At 34.5% G+C, this 26,559-nt stretch overlaps 1 protein-coding gene across 2 annotated transcripts; it reads right to left on the bottom strand.

Annotated features, from left to right (window-relative positions):
- Positions 1–26,559, bottom strand: DCUN1D5 (defective in cullin neddylation 1 domain containing 5). Of its 2 annotated transcripts, XM_058545327.1 has the most exons (8): positions 26,220–26,559; positions 23,972–24,063; positions 18,455–18,525; positions 17,950–18,041; positions 3,650–3,758; positions 3,459–3,563; positions 1,555–1,657; positions 1–339 (listed from the first exon to the last, which is right to left on the bottom strand). In XM_058545327.1, exons 1-8 carry the CDS (start codon positions 26,303–26,305, stop codon positions 284–286), a joined length of 714 nt encoding a protein of 237 aa, XP_058401310.1. In that variant the 5' UTR covers positions 26,306–26,559; the 3' UTR covers positions 1–283. The 2 variants fall into 2 exon arrangements, with proteins under 2 accessions (XP_058401310.1, XP_058401311.1); XM_058545328.1 differs by lacking the exons at positions 17,950–18,041; positions 23,972–24,063; positions 26,220–26,559 and having other exon boundaries at positions 18,455–18,530.

Below are 26,559 nucleotides of genomic sequence, written 5' to 3'. Positions count from 1 at the left end.
TTCACTTTAAGGCCTTTGTCACAAATCTGAATCTTTATTGTTCTGAAATAAATGTTATAAACATAACTCAAAACAAAAACTTCAATATTCAGTCTCAGAGAGGTGTGGCTCAATGCCTATCACATGTAACGAGAAAACTTCCTTTAAAAACAAGGAAAAAAAAGTACTATGAGAAGTCTTTCATATGAATGAAAATGCACCCTTTGGACTTTTTCCCCTTATCTCATTAGCTTCTACACACGTGGGAATCAAAAGGTTTGCATTTTCTTCACAATAGTTCTTGCTATGATGTTTGACGGATTTTTTGCCACTCAACAAATTCATCAAGAAGAACAGGCCCTAGAAATAAAGAAACAATTTTTGTTAGAATTCAGTGAACTCATCTCTCCAACTATAAAACAAACTCCCCACAAGCTGTAATGATGACAGGGGACTGACCCTTCCCTTCTGCAGGTGTTCTGCTTCCAGCCTCCCTCTTCCACTTAATGGTGCTTTCTTAGCCTTTTCCTTTTTTGACATAAGGGACTTTCCACAATGGGTATTTGTAGCAACTTCCTTCTCAAGGTTTAAGTGTTGCATGAACTCTTCAATAACTAAGTCAATATTAACCTCTCTCTTTTTCTAATTAAATGTTTACTCAAAACACACATTAATATACACATCTGCAGGCCATATGTAACACTTGGGCTGCCAGTTTGCTGCTGCAAGGTATTATTTCTAAAAATATTATTACATTTTATACCATTTTGTAGGAGAGGAAACAATATATGTAGGGAAAAATAAAGTTATCACTTCTTCAGTATTTTATTTCTTCAGTGTCACAGAAATAAGTCCATAATTTCAGTTTATGTTTATAGGAATGTACCTTTCCACGTAACCCTTCACAAGAGAAAAACAGTGCATGCAACCAAACTGGTGGTGGGACCTGAAAACTTACTTTATAGTTCTAGAGAATTAATTTGGCTTATCTAATTAATTTATCATTACTTCAAAGATCTGTTTTATGGCATTCTGGCCTCTCTGTTGAAGAATATGGACAGATATTTTAACTTGAAAGACTGAAAAACTGTAAATATTTCATTACCTGTTTACACAATAATTTCAAAAGGAAGTCACTTTGACATTATTTGCCATATTGTGAATGGGTACTATGATATTACTTTTAAAGATTTTTCTATTGTAGCTGATGTTTTGCTTTCCTATCTTTAAAATAATGACTACATTTTTCTTCCATAGGAAAATGCCAGGAAAGGCAGGAATAAAGCAGAATTTTAGCTTTTAGATGCAGAAATTATTATTAAAATTTAGCTATAATATTCTGTTGCTGAGAAATTGAAAACATTTCATTTACTAGTACAGATTTTATAACATTGCTCAATCTAAGCTCTCTGTCTACCTTCTATACCTACCTTCTCCACACTTCCCACGTGATTAAATAATAAAAGTTACTGGTAGGAAGTTTAAATCCTTTACGGCAATACTACACAAATGCATGTTCTCATTTAACAGGTTTAAGAATTTTATTTTCATAGGAAAACATTACATAATACTTACAAGCACCATCTTCATCATAGTTACTAAGATCGGCATGGACTGTTCTGCTGAATTCTAATACGTTGTACCACTGATCTTTGTTCATAACACGATACTTTGATTGCTGTAGAAAATGATATAAATATTGAGATAACAAGACAAGCATTATTTATTAAGTCTTGACCTCAATAAATCTAGTTATAACATTTTTTTGTGATTTGGTCTTTCCCGAAACATTTATTCCTCTTTTAATTAAATTATTTGTGTTTCTTAAAAGAATCCTCAGGGGCATATTTACATTTTAACATCATTCAATTTATTTTTTCCTTTATTTTTCATTCACTTTTGAAGAATAACAAGAGTATCAAGGGTACTAATAGTAAGGGTAAAACTCAATGAATTTTTACTTATATATATACTTCTGTAACCAACAAAGAGATGAAGATATACATCATTTCCTACATCCAGTAAGTACCCTCAATCTGCTTCCTAGTAATCATTTCTTTGCATGAGATTTATGTTTAGCTACATTTTGAAGTTGGCATCTTTAGAGGCAGTGGAAAGAGTATTGGCTTGGGTTCAGATCCTACTTCTGCCACTTAATTGAGAGAGCTTGGGAAAGCTACTTAATAACTTATACCCATTTCCTCACTTGCTAAAATGGGTATAAAATGTAATTCAAAGTGGTGTTATAAAGATTTAAAAAGATAATGTGTCAAACATTCTCCCCATAACAAGTGTTTGAAAATTTTTAGTTCTCTCAGCTCCCTTCAGAGGTGAATATTTTTACATTCAGTTATATTTATTTTTGCCCAAAGCTGCTAATAGGAGGAAGACTGATAACATCCATCAAAAACATCTACGCCATTAGGCTTAAAGATTTAGATGTGCAGAAACCCCATTCACATATGACTTTTTCATACTATTGTCTCATCACAAGTTTTAAACAAAACTACTCTGGGAAACTTGCTACCATAAACAATCAACTTTATGAGACGTTATTTTCAAATCAAAAGGCAAAAGCATTTGTATTCAAGAAAAGGTGAGAAGTATACCAAAAAAACTAAAATTGGAAAGGCATAAAAACAAATAGAAAACCAAAGACAGCAACAGAAAAAAAGGACAGTATCTTCTTAAAACCACTGCCTGTGGTAGGTGCTATGACAAACCTTATAAATTCAGCATACTTTTTTTCAGTAATTAGTACACCTAAGTACAATATTATAGACATTCTCATATTTGTGGACATAAAATATTAAAAGCTTTATTCTAATTCTTTAGATTGAGCCTAAATGAAAAGGAAAGTTTTATTACTTTATTGGTTCTCTTATGTGGATTTCAGCCTTAGATGCTGTGTTGCAGAAAGAAACCTGACTTACAAGCTTGAGATTTGTGCACTAGCATCAATTCTCTCTTGCCAAAAGACCAAGAAACTAATTTTGCATGAAGAATGCCTATGCTAAAATATATTTCTTGAAGGTTTCTTTTTTTATGGGAGGGATGCAAGGGGTAAAATCAAAATATGGTAGGGACAGAATATATTAATGAACATAAACACGTCTAAAAGCGACAGCAGATACGTACACTTTTTTTTTGGTCAGGAAGATTGTCCCTGAGCTAACATCTGTGCCAATCTTCCTCTATTTTGTATGTGGGACGTCACCACAGCATGGCTTGATGAGCAGTGTAGGTCTGCGCCTGGGATCTGAACCTGCGAACCCTGGGCTGCTGAAGCAGAGCGCGTGAACTTAACTACTACGCCACCAGGCTGGCCCCAGATATGTACACATTTTAATAGAAATTTTCTACTACTTAAGCAGATATTTTAAAAAGCACGGTATTAAAAATCTGTTTTTCCTCAAAGGTATATTTTTGATCAGATTAACTTTTAAAACAAAATTTTCAAAGTGAAAAAACATACATACCTCCAAGTACTGGTAAAATACTGAAAACAGTGGCCATGTCCTCCCAAGCAGAAGAGCTAACATAGATTTAGCAGTATCAATATCAAGGCTTCTCTGATCTTTATCCTAAAACATAAGTAAAAAATTTTTCCTAAGTGTGGTCTCAAGATTAAAAAAATACCAAAATTACAAAACATGGAAATTGCACCTACCCTTGCAAAATCAAAGGCATATCTGTAGATATTCTTAAATGAAGAAATATCATTCAACTGTGAGCGCAAAAAGTCAAATTTGTTCTGTAACTTTTCTGTGCAGTCACACCTTAAATTAAAAAAAAAAAATCAAACATTATATAATCAAGAAAGTTAAATAAAGTGTCTTCAGGAGGTTAGAAGGAACACATTAAGAAAAAAGTGAGCTCATTTATGAAGTTAATTTAGGTTTAAAATTCTCTGATTCACAAATTTACAATAACAGACAAACTTGTTGTCTTGTCTCTACTAATGCAATAAAAAAGGAAAAAGAAAAAAAAAAACCTGGCAATCAATGACTCCAATGACTTTTCTTTAAAAAAAAATACAACTCAATCAAAAAAGGCCAATAAAATCACAAATAGCTCTTAAAAAGAGATGCATTAAATGTGCTTTTATCATATATAAAGTTAAAAAGATGGCGGAGTAAATGAAATTAATCAGGCCTCTGTCACTTATTTCATTGGAAAGTTCTTACAGCAGGATACAACACAGCGGAAATACATACATATTAGTGGTTCAGTCACAAATTCAGATCCCTACATTTTTAGTGAACAAAAAATCAAGGCAAATCAGTTGCAAGACCTAACTTCAAATACGGCATATAAGGAAAAGAACACAAACAAATTACATGTTATTTCTAAAGGTAAGACATATAAGAAGATAAATAGATGGAATGCTCAATCTTTACTGGCCTTCTGACTCTCACTAGGTTGATATATTCCACTATTCAGCAAGAAGCGTGGCAGACAAAGCCTTTCACAATTGACGCAAATCTCCAGTCTCATCTCCTGCCAGGTCCTAATATCCTTACTGTGCTCTAGTTATATTTCACTTACCACTCCCAAATGCCACAGCTATGCTTTAGCATATATTATTTCCTCTACTTGAAATGTTATTCCCTCCAACATTTTGACAAAATATTATTCATCAAAATCTAACTCACTTTTTGCTGTCCATGAGAGACCATCTGACACGCTCAATCAAATTAGTTGTGCCATCCACTGTGACCCACAACATTTCTGCTCAAAAAACGTTAGTACTCATCATGTACTATAGACACCAAGCATTCTCAGATTTAACTAAGACTTTTACTATTCTAAATCAACAATGTGACTTGTAGTAACAATTCTATTAAGGTATAAATATTTTGGATCAATTTATAATGTTGCTTAAATCTTACATTCCTAGAGTAAGTTAAATTTGGTCATGTTACCTGCTGTATATATCGCTAGCCTTTTTTTGCAATGTTCATACGTGAGACTGGCTTGTAAATTTCATTCTTTCACATTCTCTTTGCTAGTTTTGACAAGCTTATAGCAAAAGCTTCCCAAAAATGAAATGAGAATTATTATCCTTTTTTCTGTTTTCTGAAAAGTTTACTGCACACTGGAATTAGCATTTGTTCAAACTCAGCTGAAAAACCACCTGGGCCTTTGTATTGAGAAAAGGAAAGACTTTTAACTACTAAATCAGCATTTCTAATGGTTATAGGACCATTCAGATTTTCTATTTCTTTTTGAATCAGTTTTGGTCATTTATATACTTTTATGATAATTTATTTCACATATAATTTTATTTAAATATGTCGATTAAAATTATAATATTTTCTAATATGCATTATTATGTATTTTTGCCTTTTCTTTGTTTTTCTTGACTATTTTGCCAGAATTTCTTAATTCTCTCAATTGTACCTTTGCTTTCTATTTTAATGATGCCTGGACATCTTTTTATCTCCTTTCTTCTTCTTGTTTGGGTTGATCCTTTCCCTAACTTCTTAAATTAGCTACTAGTTCATTAAGTTTCAAGCTGTTTTCCTCTTTTACTATAACATTTAAGACTATAATTTCCCTCTAAGTACAATCTGAGCTTCAGCCACAGTTTTGATAGCCAGCCCTGGTGGTCCAGTGATTAAGATTTGGAGCTCTCACTGCTGCGACCCAGGTTTGTTTCCTGGTCAGAGAACCACATCACCATCTGTCAGTTGTCATACTGTGGCAGCTGCATGTTGCTGTGTTGCTGAAAGCCCTGTCACTGGTATTTCAAATACCAGCAGGGTCACCCATGATGGATAAGTATCAGTGGACAAACTAGGAAGAAGGACCCATTTCTGAAAAAGCCAGACATGAAAACCCTATGAATAGCACTGGAGCATTGGCTGATATAGTGCCGGAAGTGAGAGGATGGTGCAGAAAGACCAGGGAGAGTTCTGCTCTGCTGTACACAGGATCACCAGGAACTGAAATCAACTCTACCAGCACTAACAATAAACCAAAACAGTTTTGATAAGTATTATTGCTTTGTTTATTCACTTGTAAAGGATGCCTTGATAAGAGTGGTTTTGGAAGAGTGGTAGGGATAAAAGTCTTACTAGAATAGGTTTAAGAGAGAATGAGAGAGGAACTAGAGAAAATAAGTAAAATGCTTTCAGAGAGTTTGGTTCTAAAAGGAAGCATAAAAAAAGAGGCACTAACTAAAGAGGGATGGGGGGTAGGGCAGAAGGTTTGCTTTTTTATTAATAGATATAAGAAGTAACTTCTGCTTCCAGGAAGCAGGATGCCCTGCTAATTCAACCAAAAGCCCTGGACATTAGACATAAACATAAGAAGACTGAAAGAACTCTGAAAGACTCTGAGGAACAATACAGGAGTGAGTCCCCTGGGTTTTCTTCTTGCCTTGTCTATCCCAGACTTGGAGCTGAAGGAGTCAGCAAACCAGAAATGCCAATGGAGCAGACAAAAAATATCCCAATAAAAGCCTGCTCTCCCTCTAGCCAAAAGCAAGCAGCCTAGCAAGACAGAAAATTTTTAGAAAAAACACTCTTCTCCAGTCAAACACCACAGAAAAAACTGTGACTCAAACCCCATCAATGCCAGCAAAGGCCAAATGGGATCTGAATGGTCCACCCTCACCAGGATATGAGGAGGTCTCCCTCTCAACTCCTGCAGTGTCACTGGAAAGCACATGGGGAACACGAACTCCCGTTCCGACCAGGTAGTAACGAGCAGCCAATACTCCTCAGCCCTTGGGTAGTGTCAGAGGAGGCCTTGTGAAGAGTCAGGGCTTTTACCATCACTGCAGCAACAGGCCACCACCCTAGCAAGGTCAGTGGATACTTTGTAGGGAACAAAAAGGTATCAGTGGAAGCCTTTTGATGACGTAGAACTCTCACACCTGCCAACAGTAATGAGAACTTCCCTCCTCAGATGTCAATGGATGCAGAGTGGGTAACTTCAATTTCAACCTGTACGTGGAAGTAATGAGGCAGTGACCCCCAATTCTCCCGCCAAAGTTGTGTCAGAGGAAGCTAGCTAAAACACAAGGTTTAAATAAGATCCAGAGTTTCATAAGATAATACTCAGAATTTCCCATACCAAGAACCAAAGTCTCAAAAGCATGCAAAAAGACAATCAACAGATGCAAACACCAAAATGATAGAGATGTTTAGAATTATTTGACAGATTTTAAAGAAGCTATTATAAAATTGCTTCAATAAGCAATAATGAACAAAAGAAAACAAATGAAAAGACAGAAAGTCTCAGTAAAAAAATAGAAAGTCTAAGGAAAAAGAAAGAACATATAAAAAGAACCAAATGAAAATTTTTGACTTGTAAAATACAGGGCAGACTTAAACCCTAATGGATCAATAATTACATTAAATGTAAGTAGTCTAAATACACCAATTAGAAGACAGGGATTGACACACTGGATTAAAAAAAAAGAAGAAAAGAAAAATGACCCAACTGTATGTTACCTACAAAGGAACTGACTTTAAATATAACAATATAGACAGACTGAAAGTAAAAGAATAGAACATGAGGTATCCTGGAAACATTATAAGAAACATCATAAGAAAGGAGGAGTGGCTATATTAATATGAGCTACTGTAGAAATCAGTGCAAAGAAAATAATCAGAACAGACAGAAACACTACATAATGATAAAATGGTCAATCCACCAAGACGACATAACAATCCTAAATGTGTATGTACCAAAGAAAAGAGCTGCAAAATATGTGAAGCAAAAACTTACAGAACTGAAAGGAGAAATAAACAAATCCACAATTATATATAGTTAGAGATTTCAACACCCCTCTCTCAGCAATTGATAGAACAACTACACAGAACGTTAGTAAACATATAGAAGAATTCAACAACATCGTCAATCAACAGGATCAAATTGACATTAACAGAACATTCCAATCAATGACAACAAAATACATATTCTTTTCAAGTGCCCACAGAATGTAAACCAAGGCAGACCATATCCTGAGCCATAAAAATAAACCTTGACAGATTCTCACAAAGAATATGATCTCTGACCACAATGACACCAAAGCAGAAATAACAGGAAGATAACAGCAAAATCTCCAAACACTTAGAAACTAAACAGCAAACTCCTCAATAACCCATGAGTAAGACAAGTCTCAGTGGAAACCAGAAAACATATTGAACTGAATGAAAATAAAAACATATCAAATTTTGCGAGACACAAAGTAGTGTTGAGAGGGAAATTTATAGCACTAAATGCAAACATCAGAAAAGAGAAAAAGTCTCAATCAAGAACCTAAGCTCCTAAAAGCAACTAGAAGGATGTGCAACTATGACATACAACTATCTACTGGGGCTTTGGGGAAAAAAAAAAAGGAGGATTGGCAATAGATGTTAGCTCACAGCCAGTCTTCCTCAGCAAAAAGAGGAGGATTAGCATGGATGTTAGCTCAGGGCTGATCTTCCTCACCAAAAAAAAAAAAAAAAAAAAAAAAGAATCTAAGTTCCTAGGGGCCAGCCTGGTGGTGTAGCAGTTAAGCGGTTAAGCACACTCTGCTGCGGTGGCCCGGGGTTTGGATCCCAGGCACGCACCAACACACCGCCTGTCAAGCCACCCCGTGGCAGCATCCCATGTAAAGCAGAGGAAGATGGGCACAGATGTTAGCCCAGGGCTAGTCTCCCTCAGCAAAAAGAGGAGGATTGGCGACAGATGCTAGCTCAGGGCTAATCCTTCCCACAAAAAAAAACCAAAAAACAAAAAAGAATCTAAGCTCCTATCTTTAGAATCCAGAAAAAGAAGAGCAAAATAATCCTAAAGCAAGCAGTAAAAAGTAAATAATTAAGAGCAGAAATCAATGAAATTGAAAACAGAAACATAAGAGAAAAATCAATTAAACAAAGAGCTGATTCTTTGGAAAAGATCAATAAAAGTGACAAGTTGCTAGCAAGAATGACAAAGAAAAAAGAAGACAAAAATTACCAATGTTAGGAATGAAACAAAGGACATCACTACAGAACTGCACATATCAAAAGAATATCAAAAAGATATAAATTTGACAACTTAGATGAAATGGACCAATTCCTTGAAAAATAAAACTACTACAACACACACAATATGAAATAACTTGAATAGCCCTATAACTATTAAAGAAATTGAATTCAAAATTTTAAAAAAATTCTAAAAAAGAAAGCTGCAGGCTCAGATGGTTTCACTGTGGAATTCTACCAGTCTTGGAAGACGAATTCTACACAATCTCTTTCAAAAAAATAAAATACAAAGAAAAACTTCCCAATACATTTTATAAAGTCAGTTATCACCTTGACACCAAACCAGACAAAGATAGTATTAAAAAAAAAAAAGAAATCATCACAAGAAAAAAAATTTTGCAACCATGTATAGTGATGGATGTTAAACAGACTTATTGTGGTGAACATTTTGCAACATATACAAATATTGAATCACTATGTTGTACACTTGAAACTAATATAATGTTATATGTCAATTATATCTCAATAAACAAAGAAAGAAAAGAAAAATGCAGACCAATATCCTGCATGAATCTTTAACAAAATATTAGCAAACAGAATTCAGCAGTATATAAAAATAATCATACACCATGACCAAGTGGGATTTATTCCAGGTATGCAAGACTAATTCAATATTCAAAAACCAATCAACGTAATCACAATATTAGGCTAAAAAAGAAAAACTACATGATTATATGATTTAATGCAGAAAAAGTATTTAAAATATTTAACATCCATTCATGTTAAAACTCACAGAAAAATAGGGATAGAGCAGAACTCCCTAAACTTGATAAAGAGCATCTACAAACAACCTACAGCTAACATACTTAATGGTGAAAGCCTGAAGGCTTCCCTCTAAGATGGGGAGCCAGGAAAGGATGTTCACTGTTACCATGCTTATGCAACATAGTCGTAGAAATTCTGGCAATGTCAAGGAAAGAAACTAAAAGATATACAGATCAAAAAAGAAAGAAAACTGTCCTTATTTCCCTATTTCATGTTTAGTCATATGACATGATTAGCTATGCAGAAAACGCAAGGAATACAGAAAAAACCTTAGAATAAGTGAGTTCAGCAAGGGCACAGGATACAACACAAACATACAAAAATCAATTGTATTTCTACACATTGGTAATGAACATGTGGAGGCTAAAATTAAAAACACCATGCTGTGACGCAAAATAAAAAAATATCTAGATGTAATTCTAACAAAACATGTATGCTGAAAACTACAGAAGATTGATGAAAGAAATAAAAATTTTTTGTAGATATAGAGAAGATTATTCTAAAATTTTTGGAAAAGCAAAGGAACTGGAATACTTAACACAATTTTGAAAAAAGATGAATTAGTCTACCTGATTTCAAGACTTAGTATACAGCTACAGTAATCTAAACTGTGTGGTATCGGCAAAAGGTTAAGACAGATCAACAGAACAGAATAGGGAATCCAGAAACAGACCCACGCGAATATGTCCAAATGATTTTTGACAAAGGTACAAAAACAATTCAACGGGGGAAAGAGTTTTTCAACAAATGTTACTGGAGTCTTACACCTTTTAAAGAAATTAACTCAGAATGCATCACTGATTTAAAAGTAAAATGTAAAAATACAAGCCTTTTAGAAAAAAACATAAGAGAAAATTCTCAGGATCTAAGGCTAGGCAAAGAATTTTTAGACTTGACATCAAAAGCACAATCAATAAAAGGAAAAACTGATAAACTGGACTTCATCAAAATTACAAATTTTTGCCTAGCAAAAATCCTCGTAAAAGGATGAAAACACAAGCTACAGAGTGGAAAAAATGTTTGCAAACCACATATTCAATGAAGGACACCTATCTAGAATATAGAGAAAACTCTCAAAACTCAACAGTAAAAAAAATTTATCCACAATTTCTCTTAGCCTTTCTTTCCTATTTTCCCCAGATATTGTAGGTCACTGATTCCTACTTTATTTATATCTATCTCCTTTATAGCTCATCCATTGAGTTTTAAATTTTTTCTATTTTTCACTTTTAAAAATTTAATTACTTGAAATCTGATCAGCTGAGACCATTTCTTTTTTCTTTCAACATATTAAATGTAGTTATTTTACACTGAGATTGTGATAATTCAAAATACCAGTCTTAAAAGAGTCTGATTCTGAAGTTTAAGATCTGTTTCTCAATATGTTTAGTGATTTTTGATTGTTAACTAACGATCACTCAAACTTTTTCTGCAGAAATTGAGGCTTCTTTTTAAAATGCATTCCTGTACAGAAGAATTGCTTCTACTACACACAAGGGTGTACCATTACTTGGGACAATTCTAGAATATATTTTTGGCTTGTGTTATACAAATAATGAATTCCAGCCCTAAATCTGCATAATGAAAACCTTTGACTAGGAATTCTCTTGGGTAGAAGCCCTTTACTTCCAATTGTATGCAGAACCAAGCCCGAGCAATCAAGTCTCCATCTATTGGGTAGGTTTGGCATCAATGACTTAACGGGGGAGCTTTGATCTGATTCTTACCCTACTCAGGACTTGCACTTTTTCTCCTATTCCCAACATGCACAGACAAGTTAATAGCTAGACCTAAGTGACTAGGAATAGGTAGGTATCCTCAGGGTAAATGCCAGCTCCACAGATCCCTATGGAATCACCATATCTTATCATTTCTGGCCTCTGATTATTTTCCATAACTTATACTCAAGTCCAGATACGCTTGTTTTTTTTTTTTTTTTGCGCGAGGAGGAATAGCCCTGAGCTAACATCCAATGCCAATCCTCCTCTTTTTTCTTGAGGAAGATTGGCCCTGGGCTAACATCCATGCCCGTCTTCCTCTACTTTATATGAGACGCCACCACAGCATGGGTTAACAAGTGGTGCGTCAGTGAGCACCTGGGATCCGAATGTGCGAACCCCAGGCCGCCGCAGCGGAGCGTGCGCACTTAACGGCTGCGCCACCAGGCCAGCCCCCAGATATGCTTTTTAAAAGATGTTTTTATATTCTATCCAACATTTGTTTTACACGAGAAATGGTTTCTTTGCACATTTAGTCTGCCATACTGCCAGAAATGGAAATAAAAATTTGGATAAATTAACTAAGTATATGATTTGTCTGGGGCCTAGTTCCTCATACACGAATGAGTGTATGATGTGTTTCACGCAGAAACGAAAAAAATTTATTCTATTTATTAGAAACTTATTACTATTTCAATCAGTGACTTTTATTAGTGCAAAAATTTTTCATTATGTGAAAAAAAGCTTTAATGAAAGTTGAAAATGCAGTTAACTTCTACCAGAAGAATATGCCAAAAAAAACAAATTCCCAGATTATATGCTACTATAATGCCGTTTGAAAATTTGGACATGAAGTCTTCAAGATCTCCAGAGTTATCAGTTAAGAATGCTCACAGGGTACTACATTTTAAGTAACTAGTTACATATACTCCCTTCCCCGTCATGATCTATCTTAAGTAGGAGCCTCATTTTCTAAATCATTGTAGTTTCCTGAAGCAGTGCTTTCCAAATTTTTTTTAGTAATGTGACTCACATTTTCACAAAATTTCATACGGAATCATAATAGACTTGAGATTCAGAAGGGCAAAAAAGATAAAGGTTGCCTCTCTACATTCAGATGTTCTTCTTACTACCACCAGAGTTTGAAAATCATTCTCACAGCATAACATAGGGTCTGGCATATAGAAGCATTCCAAAATTATATATTAGATAAAACTACGAATAACAAAAATAAACCACAAAGTAGATGATATATTTATTTAATTATAAAAAGTTTCAAAATTCCTATCTGGGGAAAGGTTAGTGGGAAATTGTAGTTCAAACAAAATTGTACAGTGCCTAAGTAGTGAGCGACAAGTCACTAAGGAGGTAAGAATCCAAGAAATTACAATCTTTTCCAAATATTTTACAATCCATAGGTATACACAGCAACAATATTACTTAGGATGCGATCTCAATAAGCTTAAGACAGAGATAAAGTGAAGAACAAAGTTTCAAGTTAAATAGGCTGGTTAAAATTCCAACTCCTCCATTTCCAGCCATGTGGCTTTAGGCAAGTTACTTAACTTTTTCAGAGTCAGTTTCCTGATTTTAAAACGACAATAACGATAATAGACAATCGTAAGATTAAATGAGAATACGTGTGTCAAACGCTTAGCACAATTCTTAGATTGATAATGCTCCTTTTGAGGCAAATGGCTTAAAAATCACCTACACATTGGAGGCTCTATCTAAACGATTTCATACCATTCCTAATGGGCTATCTAAATCTTGAGCAGAAAAAGAATTTAATAGAACAACTGACAATTGTTCTTCTTGGAGAAGAGTGCAAAAAAATCTAAGTACAAACCTCCACATTTATTACCAACATCATAAAGTCTGTGAATGGACCTAGCAAAACCAGTGAACATACTCAAGCAGTCACTAACACAACACAATTCTTTGTATTTAATCTAGCCCCAAAATAGACTCAGAAGAGTTAATAATGTCAATATCTCATAACTTGGGAAGTTTAGAAAGAGTATTTCCCCTGAGCTAAAAAGAAATGCATACTTAACCAGTATATCATGGAAAACAAGAGACAGTGTTTTTGAATAAGAACCAAATAAAACCACACACATTTTAGGAAACACCGGCATAATATGACACCACTCTCTAAGGCCACTGTGGTTAGAATGAGTGGACATGGGTTTAAATTTCAACATTATGACTTGGAAATTAATTTCCTGAGTATTACTAAACATTTGATTAACAAGGAAGGCTTTTGAATTTCTGCTTAATTAAAGACCTTTAAAATGAAAAGAAATTCTCATTTATGTATTAGATCTATGACATTCTCTTCCTTAATCAGTAAATTCCAATAAGCATGCTGTGACACATCGATGTCTAACAAGAAGAATTTTATTCACAAAGTTCTAGGTTTAGAACTTTCTCTGAATCAGGTCTATTGATCAGAACAATACAGTCCACCTCTGGGGGTATTAGGAAATGCGGAGAGGGGGCATTTTGAAATTGTCACGATGACCTCGGGGGAGAGCAGAGGGGAAGGATGTTAATGGCAATTAGTAGTTGGACCCAAAATGCTAAATGGATGATAGTCACAAACTACACATGCCATAACATACCATCTACCCTACTCTTCCACCCCAACAAACAAATCGTATAAATGCTCCCCATTCCTCTCTCTCCTAAAGAAAAGCCAACCCAGAATATTGGCTTTAATCTTCAAAGTCCAGGGCTCAATATGGAGACCAGAGGGTGTACAAGTTGTAATCTACTGGTAGGCAGCATAGTTACTACTATTCTTGTCAGATGCTGTCTTTTTGCCTCTTTTTTTCATTATAATAATAAAGTACACTCTTCTCTAGATTCTATGCTCACAGTTTTCTCCACCAGCATGCTACTGCAACCTTGCTTTAACACCAAACTTGCAGTTAGCAGACAAAAGTTCTCCACTCCAGTAAGGTATGTGATAACAAAAATCTGCAAGTATCCTTGGAATCTCGCATCCATAGATGCAAGGAAGAGGAAGATCCATATGCAACATTTTGTGTATAGTGGCATATGTGCATCTTAAAGGAGATAAGGTCCACAGTTTCCATAAGGTTCTCAAGAGTCTATGACCTTAAAAACATTAAAACAACTGCTCTATTGAAAACGATTCCAAAAATCTTTGATGATTCCTATGGTCAAAAATCTCTGGTTTCCCAATATCTATAATATATGTTTAAACTCACTCAACATGTTACCCAAGGCCTTCCATAATGCAGCCATTATCCCAACTACCTGGAATTTAAACCTCTTCTGTCAATTTTCTTTATGTACCTTTTGATTCTAACAAACCAAACTACTTCCTTCAAACATATGCTTTCCTATCTGAAGGCTCTGCTCACAATTTCCTCTTCAGAAACATTTTCCTATATCATCAACCATCAAATTCCTAATCATTCTTCAAAGTCCAGTTCAAATGCCACACCTTTATAAAGATTTTCCTGTCTACTCAGACGAAATTAACCTTATTAGCAGCTGTGCTTCCATGGTATTTTGTACTTTTCCTCTACCACTTGTCGTATTCTACCTAGATTCATGGTTATAGTATTGTAATGCCTTCCTTGCCCTATTAAAATGTAGCTAAAGGGCAGGAGCTACGTCTTATGCTTCACTGTGATCACCAGTAGGCAGCACAGCACCTTACATAATAGAGATATTTAATGTAAATATCTATTAAATTAAATCTGATTTGAAGGGAAATTTGACTACTATTAAACAATGATGAAAACTACACAGAGCAAGTACCTGAAAAGGATATGGCAATTACGCCCCCTGAAACTTACAAAATGGCCATTTTAGTCTAATTTTATACAATCACACCCATAAATTCTTTTACACAAAAGAGAAAGACAATTCAGTTATGGAACGTCTGTATGAATAAACAGCCTTAAAATAAATGAATGTAAAAAAAGTATTCTGAAAACTGTTAAGCATTATATAATTATGGATTTTAATTAATCATGATTATTACAGTCCACTATCCTTAACCACAGTACATGTTTTAACTACGAGACTGTTTATATTCTTCATCAGAGCTCTACTAAAATTTTCTATGGGTTAAAATTAATTAGTTTGAAACAATGATAACTATGTTAAGATGATTTAGGGACGATTAAATAACTATGCCCGGGTTAAATTAAATCCTAAAAATATGAAAAATCTATAAAGGAAATCAAGTCTGTGAAGTTTTATATTTTATGATTATATAAAACTAAGTATACTAGACAACTATAAAATAAAAAATGAAGACTTATATAGATTCCTTTGTCTCCCTTGGTTTAAATTTTAAACTATTTATTCCTAGGAAGTTTTTTACATGACGATTCAGGGAGTAATAAGACTTAACCAATTGAGAAAAGATACTTTGTACTTCACATAGCAATCTAGATCATGGGGAAAAAACAACTATTTTCTCAGTCAAGAGTGCTTGCTTAATTTGAGTAGCTTCAAGGCTCTACAGTATGGAGTTCTAGGCAGATGCGCCGGGCATAATAAACGAGTGAAACAGAAACCTCTGGGTCAATTTTAAGTGCTAAACAATTGCTTTAATTTTGTATAGCTTGTGAACTTCTTATAGGAAAGACGTGTTAATAAAAAATATGTTCATGGGTTAGTCAATTTCTATTCTTGTACCCAAGGCCATATGCTGCTAATTATTCAAGAGTAAATACTAGAAATGCTTTGTGCTTACACATTTCTATTATACAAAGGCTCTTTATATTATATTGTTATGTAAAAACAAAAATAATTAGGGACTTTTGGTTTAAAAATATACAAACACTTGTTAGCTGGAATATTCAAAAAAGCAGTATACAATTAAAAAGGAATAGGAGTAGTACAAAAAGCATTTATAATGTCAAATAAAATGCCTTACAGTTAATAAGACATGTGACAACTGATATAAATCTCAATAAAACAGACTGAGCTATATGAAAACAAGTTTATATTCTTTGCATACTCTTTTGTGCATTTTCTCTTTCTCTAAAAAGCTTATTAAAGGTGGGAAATAGTCCAGAGAATTTCAGAATCAATATTATTTTAATTCGGCATGTTATGACACCTAGATGAATGACAGAATTCAGTCTTGGTTGTAAATACTATGATTTAAAAAGCTGGTCCTCTATTTTATAAAGAATGCTATGTATATACAAAAGAATGATGCAATAGGAAGTACAGAATGGTAGATTGGAAATCAGAAAATTTAAATTCTATGTTCTAGCTTTGCCACTAGGGGAGCTACATAAACTTTGGCAAATATTTTCTTCACTTCTCTGAGTCTCAGACTCCTTATCTCACCTATAAATAATGAAAGTGAGATGGCTGATTTTATGTTCTATTCTAGAAATTATGATTTGGTTCATATAAGCCAAGAGTTTTACCTAAAAAAAAAGGAAAATATACATATATATATATATAAAATATCTATACGTTAATGCTGGTTAAAAAGGAGAATTACAAAGCATTGGACACTGAAAATTCAAATATAAAAATTTAAGTTCTATATGAACAAATACACTTAAAAAAATAATCAGGTATTTTGAAATTTAAGGACAGGCAAACAAGGAGTAAAGAATAGTCACTGTTAATAAAAGCATAATCGCAACAGGAAACAACATGGCTAATTAACCCCCAGTTTTTGGCTGAAAAATATTATAAATTAATGCTTCCTCTAACTATTTTAGAATGTTGATAACTAGTAACATCCTGCATGAATATTAAGAACGTGACATAATATAAAATTAACAGAATTACTAATTGATTCTGAAACTAAGCAAACTTCACTTGAAAGCCAAAATCAAATTATTTTTATAAAGAAACAATGCTATAACTTACGAAAGTGTTCAAAGGCAGGATCCGAAACTGAAAGTATAGAACTGTAAAATTTATGGCTAAAGGTTGCAGGGGAGCCATACAACATTTCTACTTTTGTTTTTTCTAAGATTCATTTGGCAAAAAAGAAATAATAAAAATACCATGTAACTCTATCTTCAAATTTCTTTTTTAAATTAATTATAAAATTAAAGAGGCGTGAGAGGAGGCCCCAGAGCTTAGGACTGCCCAAGAATAAACTCCTTACATAGTAGAATCCTACATTCAGAGAAGGAAACCCTTTATTGCTCAAACAACCTGTGAGTAAACAACTTTGATCATGGACCTCTAATACACCCACCAAGAGAGTCAATGAAAATTAATAGGACTGTACTGAGGTTCTTTCTTAGAGAATATGAAAAATAAGGTAACTATTCATTTTGCCAAGACCACAATATAAATTTTGTCAATCTGATTGTTATAGATCAAACCAATTTGATTATCTTAAGGTGAAACCTTACTCCTGAAAATTATGAAGCACAAAATATCAATTAAGATCTTCAAATAGGCCATCAAATTTGTTTTTTAAAAAAATGTCTTACTGTAATGAAGTCATCCCCTTTAACCATTCTTCCTTGGTAAAAAATCCCATGCTTTCAGCCTCCAATTTCCACGCTAAAACTAACATAATAATCTGGAAAGAACAGAACATAAAGGATAGGGGAAAAGTCAGCACAGAGATAATCAAGTCTATATTTATCATGGAGAGCATTTTTATACAACTATTTCCATCCTTCAACTATTAAAGAGTACAACCTCTGGAATTATTAACTATAAAGAAATTAAGATGGCTAATTTCTTTAAAGTAAAAAGTTCTAACAGTTTCTGAAGGTAGAATCTCTCTCACTCGATTACAAATGACATTTGTATCAAGAAAGAGAACATGTGCCCCACTTAAATTACCCTAAAATACCCTAAATGAAAATCTACAATATTAAATATGAAGAAACAAAGTCTTCATATAAGATTAAAGTGTCCCGATTTTTAGAAATTTATGAATATGCTATACCCCACTTGTATTCCATTCTACTTAGAAATAAAACATACATTTTCAGGTTCAACACCAATGTCTTCACAAAATTTTTCCATTCCTTCTGGCCCTACAACTTCATCAGGACCTTCAAAGACAAAAATAATTTATATATTTTATTGTTATAATTTAATAACAACATAAAACATAAGCCACTGTGCTAAAGGCATCTATGAATACACCATAACATTTTTTGCAAATAACTGAATTTGAATTTTGACATATCTTTGATAAAGCATAAATATTTGCTATGAGATTTAAAATTTAAAATTTCTGAAATATTCTTTGAACACCACATTACAAAATGAAATTAAAATAATAAAAAAGTAAATAGCATTAATATCAATCACTAGTTTGTAAAATAACTTGAACCTACCCATTAAAAAACATTTACAGACAGCCTTCTCTGAAGAAAACTTTTGGCAATGCATGAATATAAAGAAGCGTAAGAAGGTTTGAGCTTCTTATTCTACTAGAATGTGCCCGTATGAACCCACGATTCAAGACAGTAACCAGAGAAGAATATTTGTTTACTTACTAAAACAGGTCATTCATTACCCTTTTGAAATAAACCCAAACAAAATGAAATACTTTAATAAGATATACATATTATGAAAATAATGACTTAAGGAAATTACTACATTCCAATTCCAGAATGAGATATTTTCCTTATCACCTTGGTTCTAAAACAGCAAAGCATTAGTTGTGTCATCTTAATGTAGAAACAAAAAAGTTGAATCCCTCAATTAAGGGATTAATTAATCAATCCCTTATGTCTATCATTTTTTCTCCCTTAGTAACACTAAATATAAGTCAATACATCAATTCTCATATTTTTATGTTATTAGATTCCCAAAATATAGTAATTACATCATTACTAGGTCTCTTTTGTGACTGGATAAGATTAAAATAAATTTGTGACAACATGTATGGACCTAGAAGGCATTATGCTAAGTAAAATAAATCAGAGAAAGACAAATACCATAGGTTCCCACTTATATGTGGAATCTACAAAAAAAAACAAAAAACAAAACAAAAAAAAAAAACAAATAAGAACCCAAACTCATATAGAGAACAGAGTGGTGGTTGCCAGAGGCAGGGGTTGGGGAGTATGGGCAAAACGCGTGAAGATGGTCAAAAGGTACAAACTTCCTAAGTCCTGGGGATGTAATGTATAGCATGATGACTGTAGTTACAGTATTACTGTATATTTGAAAGAGTAGATCTTAAAAGTTCTCATCACAAGAAAAAAAAATGTGTAGTGATAGATGTTAACAGAATTATGTGGTGATCATTTTGCAATATATACAATTATCAAATCATTACGTTGCACACCTGAAACTAATATGTTATATCTCAATTAAAAAAAAAGACTAAAACAAATTTTAAAACAATGTGAAATACGATAGAAATATGTTTAACACACTCAGCTTTTTAAAATGTAGTCTTGAAATCTTATTGTTAAAGTAACAAAGAGAAATTTGTTTTCTTAGGACTAAAAATACTCCAGCTTTATAAATCATAGACTAACCTATGGCTGCTCAGGTGGCATTTTACATCACCGTCATTAGTTCATAAGCACAACATGAAGCCAACATCCTATAGTTTTTCTTAATAGAAGAATATAGCCATTCAGTATGTGGCCAATATATTCTGGCTGTTTCAGATGAGATCCAGATTGCTAAGATAACGTTAACATGCAGTCTGAAACCAAAATCCTTTTTAAATTTTTTGGTTTAAGTGAGTACTGTACTTACTTATGCAGTGAGGTGTTAAAAGGTAAAGGGGGTGGTAATTATAGGAAACTTTCACTTCCTAATATATATTTGGAGGATTTTTTAAATAAGAATATGTTAATTATGTAATTTAAAAGGTATACATATACAATAAAGCTGTTAAAAAATATAACTAAATATGCATCCTTATATGTGATTTGGATGAAAGTAAAAATCAGATAAAAAATTTAATGGAAGAAAAAAATTTTTTTTAAGGCACAATAGGAATATATTCTAAATTTTTCTAATGCAACAAGAAAGCTGACTTGCCCTTGAAGCTGCGATAAGTAGTAATTAGAAGAGAACACTAAAGAGTTATGTCAAGAAATATCAATTACTGTCATAAAATATGGCCTTCCTAGAAACTGGGGAATTAGTTAGTGATTAAAATTTGATTAGAATCAAGTTAAATTATGTTATACAGAGATATGTAAGATACATATAAGACCTTTCCATAAATGTTACATGACTTTCTCAAAGCAATGCAAATAACAGATTTAAATCTAAAACAAGGTCTATACCAATGTTCTTTTCCCTGATTGTATAATGTTAATTATACTTCTTGAAACACACTTTTCCAGTAAAATTACTCCCAGGGTAAAACCTCTGGAGCTGAATTTAACCACCTCTTTCAGGCAAAAAAAAAAAGGTTTCCACTCAATTTAAGAAGCTATGGAAATGATTTAGTTCACTCTACCAGCTGGGTACTTTATCAGGACTATGCAATTCTATCCCCTCTTTTTGATTCTTTATAAGACTTTAAAAGTGCCTTTTTACTTTCTACGCTTTTGTTTAGTAACAGGCCCAGTACATTACTGAATCTTTGCTAATTTAAATATTACTCAAGATGAGAGGTCTTGTGAAAGGGCAAAACCATGAGGCTTATCACATATGACCTATAAGACTATATTAACAAGATTAGTGGTAAAATATTGTTAAAACCAAAAAAAAAAAATCAGTTGTCTGATTTTTTTGTAACCATAAAGAAATGTTCCTGGCTATATCTGCAGGGCCTAAAACCACGCCAGACATAGCAGATGCTCAGGAAAAGAAGTTGTGCTCAATGAATGACACAGCACCTTCAATATGAGCTACATAGGAGCTGTATTGTTAATTTTGAAACAGTACTGTAAAAATACACAACCAGTAAATCTGATGCTGTAATACTATTATTCTTTTAATAAAAGCTAACATTTATTGAGTTCTGACTGTATACCAGGCACTGTGCTAAGTGTTTTACATGTATTATTTCAGTAGGCCCAATTACTGCCTCCATTTTAATAAGGGACATCCCCATTTTAAGATGGAAGAGTTACTGTTTATTTGGCGAACAACTGGTTCCTTCTTGTCAATCAGGTCTCTGCCCAAAGTAATCTCTATAGAGGCCTTCCCTAATCATCTTATTTGAAAGTTAACCCAAACTTTCTACTTCCTATCCCTGTACCTCACCGTATTTATTACCTTTATAACCCTCCACAATCTGTAATTATCTTGCCTACTTACCTATTTACTGTCTGTCTTCCCCATTAGAAGGCAAGTCCCCCGAGGGCAGGGATCTTGTCTGACTTGCTCACCATTATATTGTCAGCACTTAGCACAGTGCCTGACATACGAGTGCTCAATAAATATTTATTGAATAAATCATTCAATGAATGACAGAAGATAAGTTAACCTCAAGTGCAGTTATAATATTTTCTTTGTGAAAGAAAATCAGTTGCCTGTACAGAGTATTTAAAAAAACAAACAACAACCAAAAAAACAACCAAAAAAAAATATTATAAGACAGTAGTAGTTAAAAGCATATGGTTAGAAAAGCCTAGGTTTGAATCCTGGCTCTTGTCATTGTGTGATCTTGGGCAAATTACTTAATCTAAGTCTCAATTTTCTCATCTATAAAATAGGGATAACACTGTCTACTTAACAGAATGGTCATAAGGAAAAATTATATACTTAGCACAATTTTTGGAATAAAAATAGCAATTATTATGCTGGCTACTATAAAATGCTAGTAAAGGAAATGTTTAACTAATTAGACTCTTATGCTACCCAAGAAAGTCCCTAGGAGAGGTAAAACAAGTAGGCATGAAAGAAAAAAACCTGACTAGTTAATTTTATGGTATCTAGTAACCTCGATAAGACAAATAAGATGACCTTTTGATTTTATATCATGCATACCAGTAAAACTGGCATTTTGAATAATGGGTCAACGTTTCAAATGGAGGTCAGTAAGAAAATGAATTCTGTTCATTTAATTTGGGTTAGTGGTTATCTTGGGATGCCAGTAATAGCAGTTTTTCTGGTCTAGAAAGAATCTGTTCTGTTACTAAACAATTTTTAAATTATACTTTTGGGATCACTCAGCTGATCCCAACAGTGAAGTTACTGTCCCCCAAAATAGTCTTACTTTCCATACAGTTAGCCTAACTTCAAGTTCAGAGCACACTTGAGACCTTATCTTGATTAGCACTAAATATAAGATAATGACTGCATATACAGTTTTATTTTAAACAAACACTCTGAGAATGATAGCGCTAAAAGAGGGGGAAAAAAACCCTCAAACAACCAGAGAAGTAGGCAAGAGAAAAGAAACAAGGGGAAAAAAAAGCTTTAAAATCAATAATTCCAAAAGACCAAAATCATTCTAAGGGAAAAAAGCTTTCATATATGCTTATGAAGCAGTTAGTAATAAACAGGAAATAAGTGTTCTTTTCCATGTATATGTTTGCTTAACTCCTCAGCTTCATCCCAGCCTTTGACTTTCACCTCTATAAACTACAGCCCCAACCTAGGCCTAGAGCTTTTTATCTACCACTTAACAGGATTTAGTTTAAGTTAACTCCTTCAAGAAGCCTTCCCCGACAGTTCCAAGGCTGGGTTATATATTCCTTGTATGAATCCTCACAGTGCATCTTCCTAATATAGCATATATCACACTGTATTAATATCAGTCTTTTTCTTTTCTTATTTATTATTGCATCTCTAGTAGAAATGAATGTCTAAATAGCAATTACTAAAGGGTAAAGGTGTTGTGCAATGATATACCTGAGTTTTGAATTTTTTTGTGTGTGTGAGGAAGATTAGCCCTGAGCTAACATTTGTTGCCAATGTTACAATTTGTTGCCTTCCTCTTTTTGCTGAGGAACACTGGCCCTGGGCTAACATCCATGCCCATCTTCCTCTACTTTTTTTATATGTGGGATGCCTGTCACAGTATGGCTTGATAAGCAGTGTGTAGGTCTGCGCCTAGGATCCGAATCTGCGAACCCTGGGCCACCGAAGTGGAGCCCAAACTTAACCACTACACTACCGGGCCGGCCCTGAGGTTTGAATTTTTTACTATGTCTCCTAAAAGTGTCAGAAAATGTCAGTTTCTAGTTCAGAAAAATTTCAAAAGAATACTGAAAAGAACTATATAACGTATAAAATGTTTTATTACATACTTTGTGTTTTCCAGAATACCAAGTCCACTTTAGTCAATGGATGTAAACCAGTAAGTGAACGTGTCTGCTTACAAATTGTATTAACAGTAAATGAGTTTCAACCCTCCTACTAAATATATACTGAATTATATATTTACAGAAAATATCAGCCTGAAATGGCACCAAATTCTTAGCCTACCCACAATTCTCAGCCTTGACCCTGATTGCAGCACACAGCACTAACACATAGCAGGCCTGCAATAAATAATTCGTTAAAATAATGAACCAAAAAACCGTTTTAAAGCATGTGACCGATATCTTCTTATATTAATTTCATTACCTGCATACTCATAAAACCAAGCCAGGCACTTCTTGCTTGAAAAATGTTCCTCTCCACTTATTAGTCTAGCAGGGGGTTGGGATCTGCAATAGCTTAGAAAACACACAAATGCCTAAGAATTTTATCAAGTCTCAACTTTTAGTGAAAAGCTAAGTTCAATATGAACTACTTCAATTCAAACTAAACAAAGTATTTTTTTTTACAGCTGGCATTAGAAGAAAAAAATTGGAGTTGTTAAGTATTTGCAATTTGAAACAGTACATTAAAATTTCTGGCTAACAAAACCCAAATGCTACTTTGCTCATTATCAAATTCCAAAAATATCAACTAAAATTAATTCCCCAAATTTCAAAAGACCACACAGAAGTTCAACCTAATGTTCTCAATGCAGGACTGGTACTTGGGAAAACATAAATCTTTCCAGTGATCCTTCTGCTGATTTGCATGAAAATTATATTTGTGTATAATAGGTACACATTTGAAAACAAAATCTTACAAAGTATATTTTGATACTTAATGAATCAATATTTCAAAATAAAATTATGTATTAAGAGTTGTTCATCATCAACTAAGATTAAATAGATATTTAAAGATAAAAGATGATTTACGACCTATGGGTAAAATTGAATTCCACAGATTAAAAAAAAAAAAAAACAAAAAACTCCAAAAGATAGAAACAGTACAAATAATTGGGCCAAAGCTATTTAATCCCAGAGTCTGTTTATCTTTTTCATAAAACCATTAAAAGTTAGGAATTTCATAAATGGCCATAGGATTTAATGAACTTCAGAGAACCTTCTCAAGAAGCTCAAATAGTTACACCACCATAACATAGAAATGCTATAACTTCTGCAACTGACTAATGTAATGTAACGTAACGTAAAATAAGGGTACTATATTTAAAATTTTAAGTTGATTGAGCAAAGTATCACCTGAGTTCTAATAATATTGACTGCTCAGCTATTTTAATGTGCTCAATTTAAATAATTTTGATACATTATACACTTAAGATGACTACAAGTTAGAATAATAAAAAACTAATTTGTAAGTTTCATAAAAATATGAGCTAGTGGAGTAACCATGTTAAATTCTAGTGTGAGTTACCAAGAGGGATATGAAAACAGCACCATCTTTCACAGTAACAGCCCAAGAAATATCCTTAGGCTCCTTTGCCAAACACAATAATGAAGGAAAAAAATTTAACCAATTATGAAAAGAAGATGCAGACTAAATAAGCCACCGACCTCACATTTTAAGCAGGTCTCTCTTTAAGGAGAGCTCTATTATAATCTCCTCTTTATAACGCTGGCTAGTCTTCTTTTCATAGCAGCACCTAAAGTTGTCACATCAAGTGCCAACCACTGATACAGCCAAAGACATCCAATAAGCGGATTTAAAAAACCCACTTCTCACGCCTAAATTGCAATGATTTTTTGCAGCATACAAGGTTGCTGCGATGCTCCAATGACATGCTACAATGGGATCAAAGAGCTATAACTATAGCTTTGCTTTGTTTTCTTTTTCTCCAAGAGGATACAGAGTACAATAGCTTTCAAATTATTAATATTTATATTGAGAACTAACAGCAGAATGCTAGAACACAAAACGCATACAGGGCCTTTCCAACTCTGCACAGAGGGACTTGGCGCAGGTGGAGGCGCTATCCTTCCAGAAAATGCAGCTCCTGCGATTTAAAGGCCTGCTGCTGGGATCATCCGGGTTAGACCACTCCAACTACTACCGGAGATCAATTATAGCACAGGGAGCTTTCCTTTCTACCATCCCCATGGCAGTTGTCAGGTCAAGAGTCCTCATGCTCTGCTCCTTTCTTCACACTCTACAAAGAAATTCTAGAAGTGACCATTCCGCGGATCTGTACTCACTTCTAGGTCTGGAAAGAAGGCCAGGGGGTGGGGGTGGGGGTGGGGGTGGGGTGGGATTGAGGGTGTAGCGGGTAAGGGGAAAGAGCGCAATTTACGTACGCATTCCTGTTTCCCCACCCTCCAGGGCACGGAGACTCCAATGTGAGGAGACTTCCAGTCCCTCCATAGGCGCCAGAGCGCACACACCGAACACGAGGTGGAGCCGGCGCAGGCACTCGCGGTGTCCTGCAGCCACCACCTAGCTTTCTCAGAGTGGGCTCACCTCTCCCCAGCCCGAGCCCCGGAGACCAGGCCCGCCTCCTTCTCCCCTTGCCGTCCGGCGAAGGAGGAAGGAGGAAAGATTGAAGGGTGGGGGGAGGTGGTACCTGGAGATTTTACACTTTTTCAGGCCTCCGTCTTCCGCTACTGCCGCTGCCACCCCAGAGGATTTTCTCTTCTTCTTCACTGGCATCTTCCGCCCTCCCCGGCAGGGTGGGCAGGGGAGCCGGGGAAGGGGATCGCTGTCCGCTGAAGACTCCTCAGTGCTGACACCCGGTTCCCAGAGACAGCAGCAAGTGAAGGAGCAGAGTCGCCAGCCCCCACCAGAGCGGCCCAGGCCGGCCGCCGCTCGCTCCCAGATCTCCTCCTCGTCCTCCTCGGCTCGGGGCAGCGGGTACTCCTCGCCGGTGGACACTGCAGCTTGGTCACACCGGGAAGAGAGAACGC

The sequence above is a fragment of the Diceros bicornis genome, chromosome 7 (genome assembly GCF_020826845.1).
Source record: "Diceros bicornis minor isolate mBicDic1 chromosome 7, mDicBic1.mat.cur, whole genome shotgun sequence".
NCBI classification, from domain to species: Eukaryota; Metazoa; Chordata; class Mammalia; order Perissodactyla; family Rhinocerotidae; genus Diceros; species Diceros bicornis.
The sequence above is the reverse complement of the archived record's forward strand: the minus strand, read 5'-3'. Positions and strand labels throughout refer to the sequence as shown.

What these genes read in the sequence shown, in the direction of transcription:
- DCUN1D5 (XM_058545327.1), bottom strand. Translation starts at nt 26,305, where the DNA reads ATGCCAGTGAAGAAGAAGAGAAAATCCTCTGGGGTGGCAGCGGCAGTA. An exon ending in AAAAAGTGTAAAATCTCCAG is followed by an intron (nt 24,064 to 26,219) that starts GTACCACCTCCC and finishes GTGTTTTCTAAG; the next exon opens with CTATTGCAGATCCCAACCCC. An exon ending in TTGGTGTTGAACCTGAAAAT is followed by an intron (nt 18,042 to 18,454) that starts GTATGTTTTATT and finishes TGTTCTTTCCAG; the next exon opens with ATTATTATGTTAGTTTTAGC.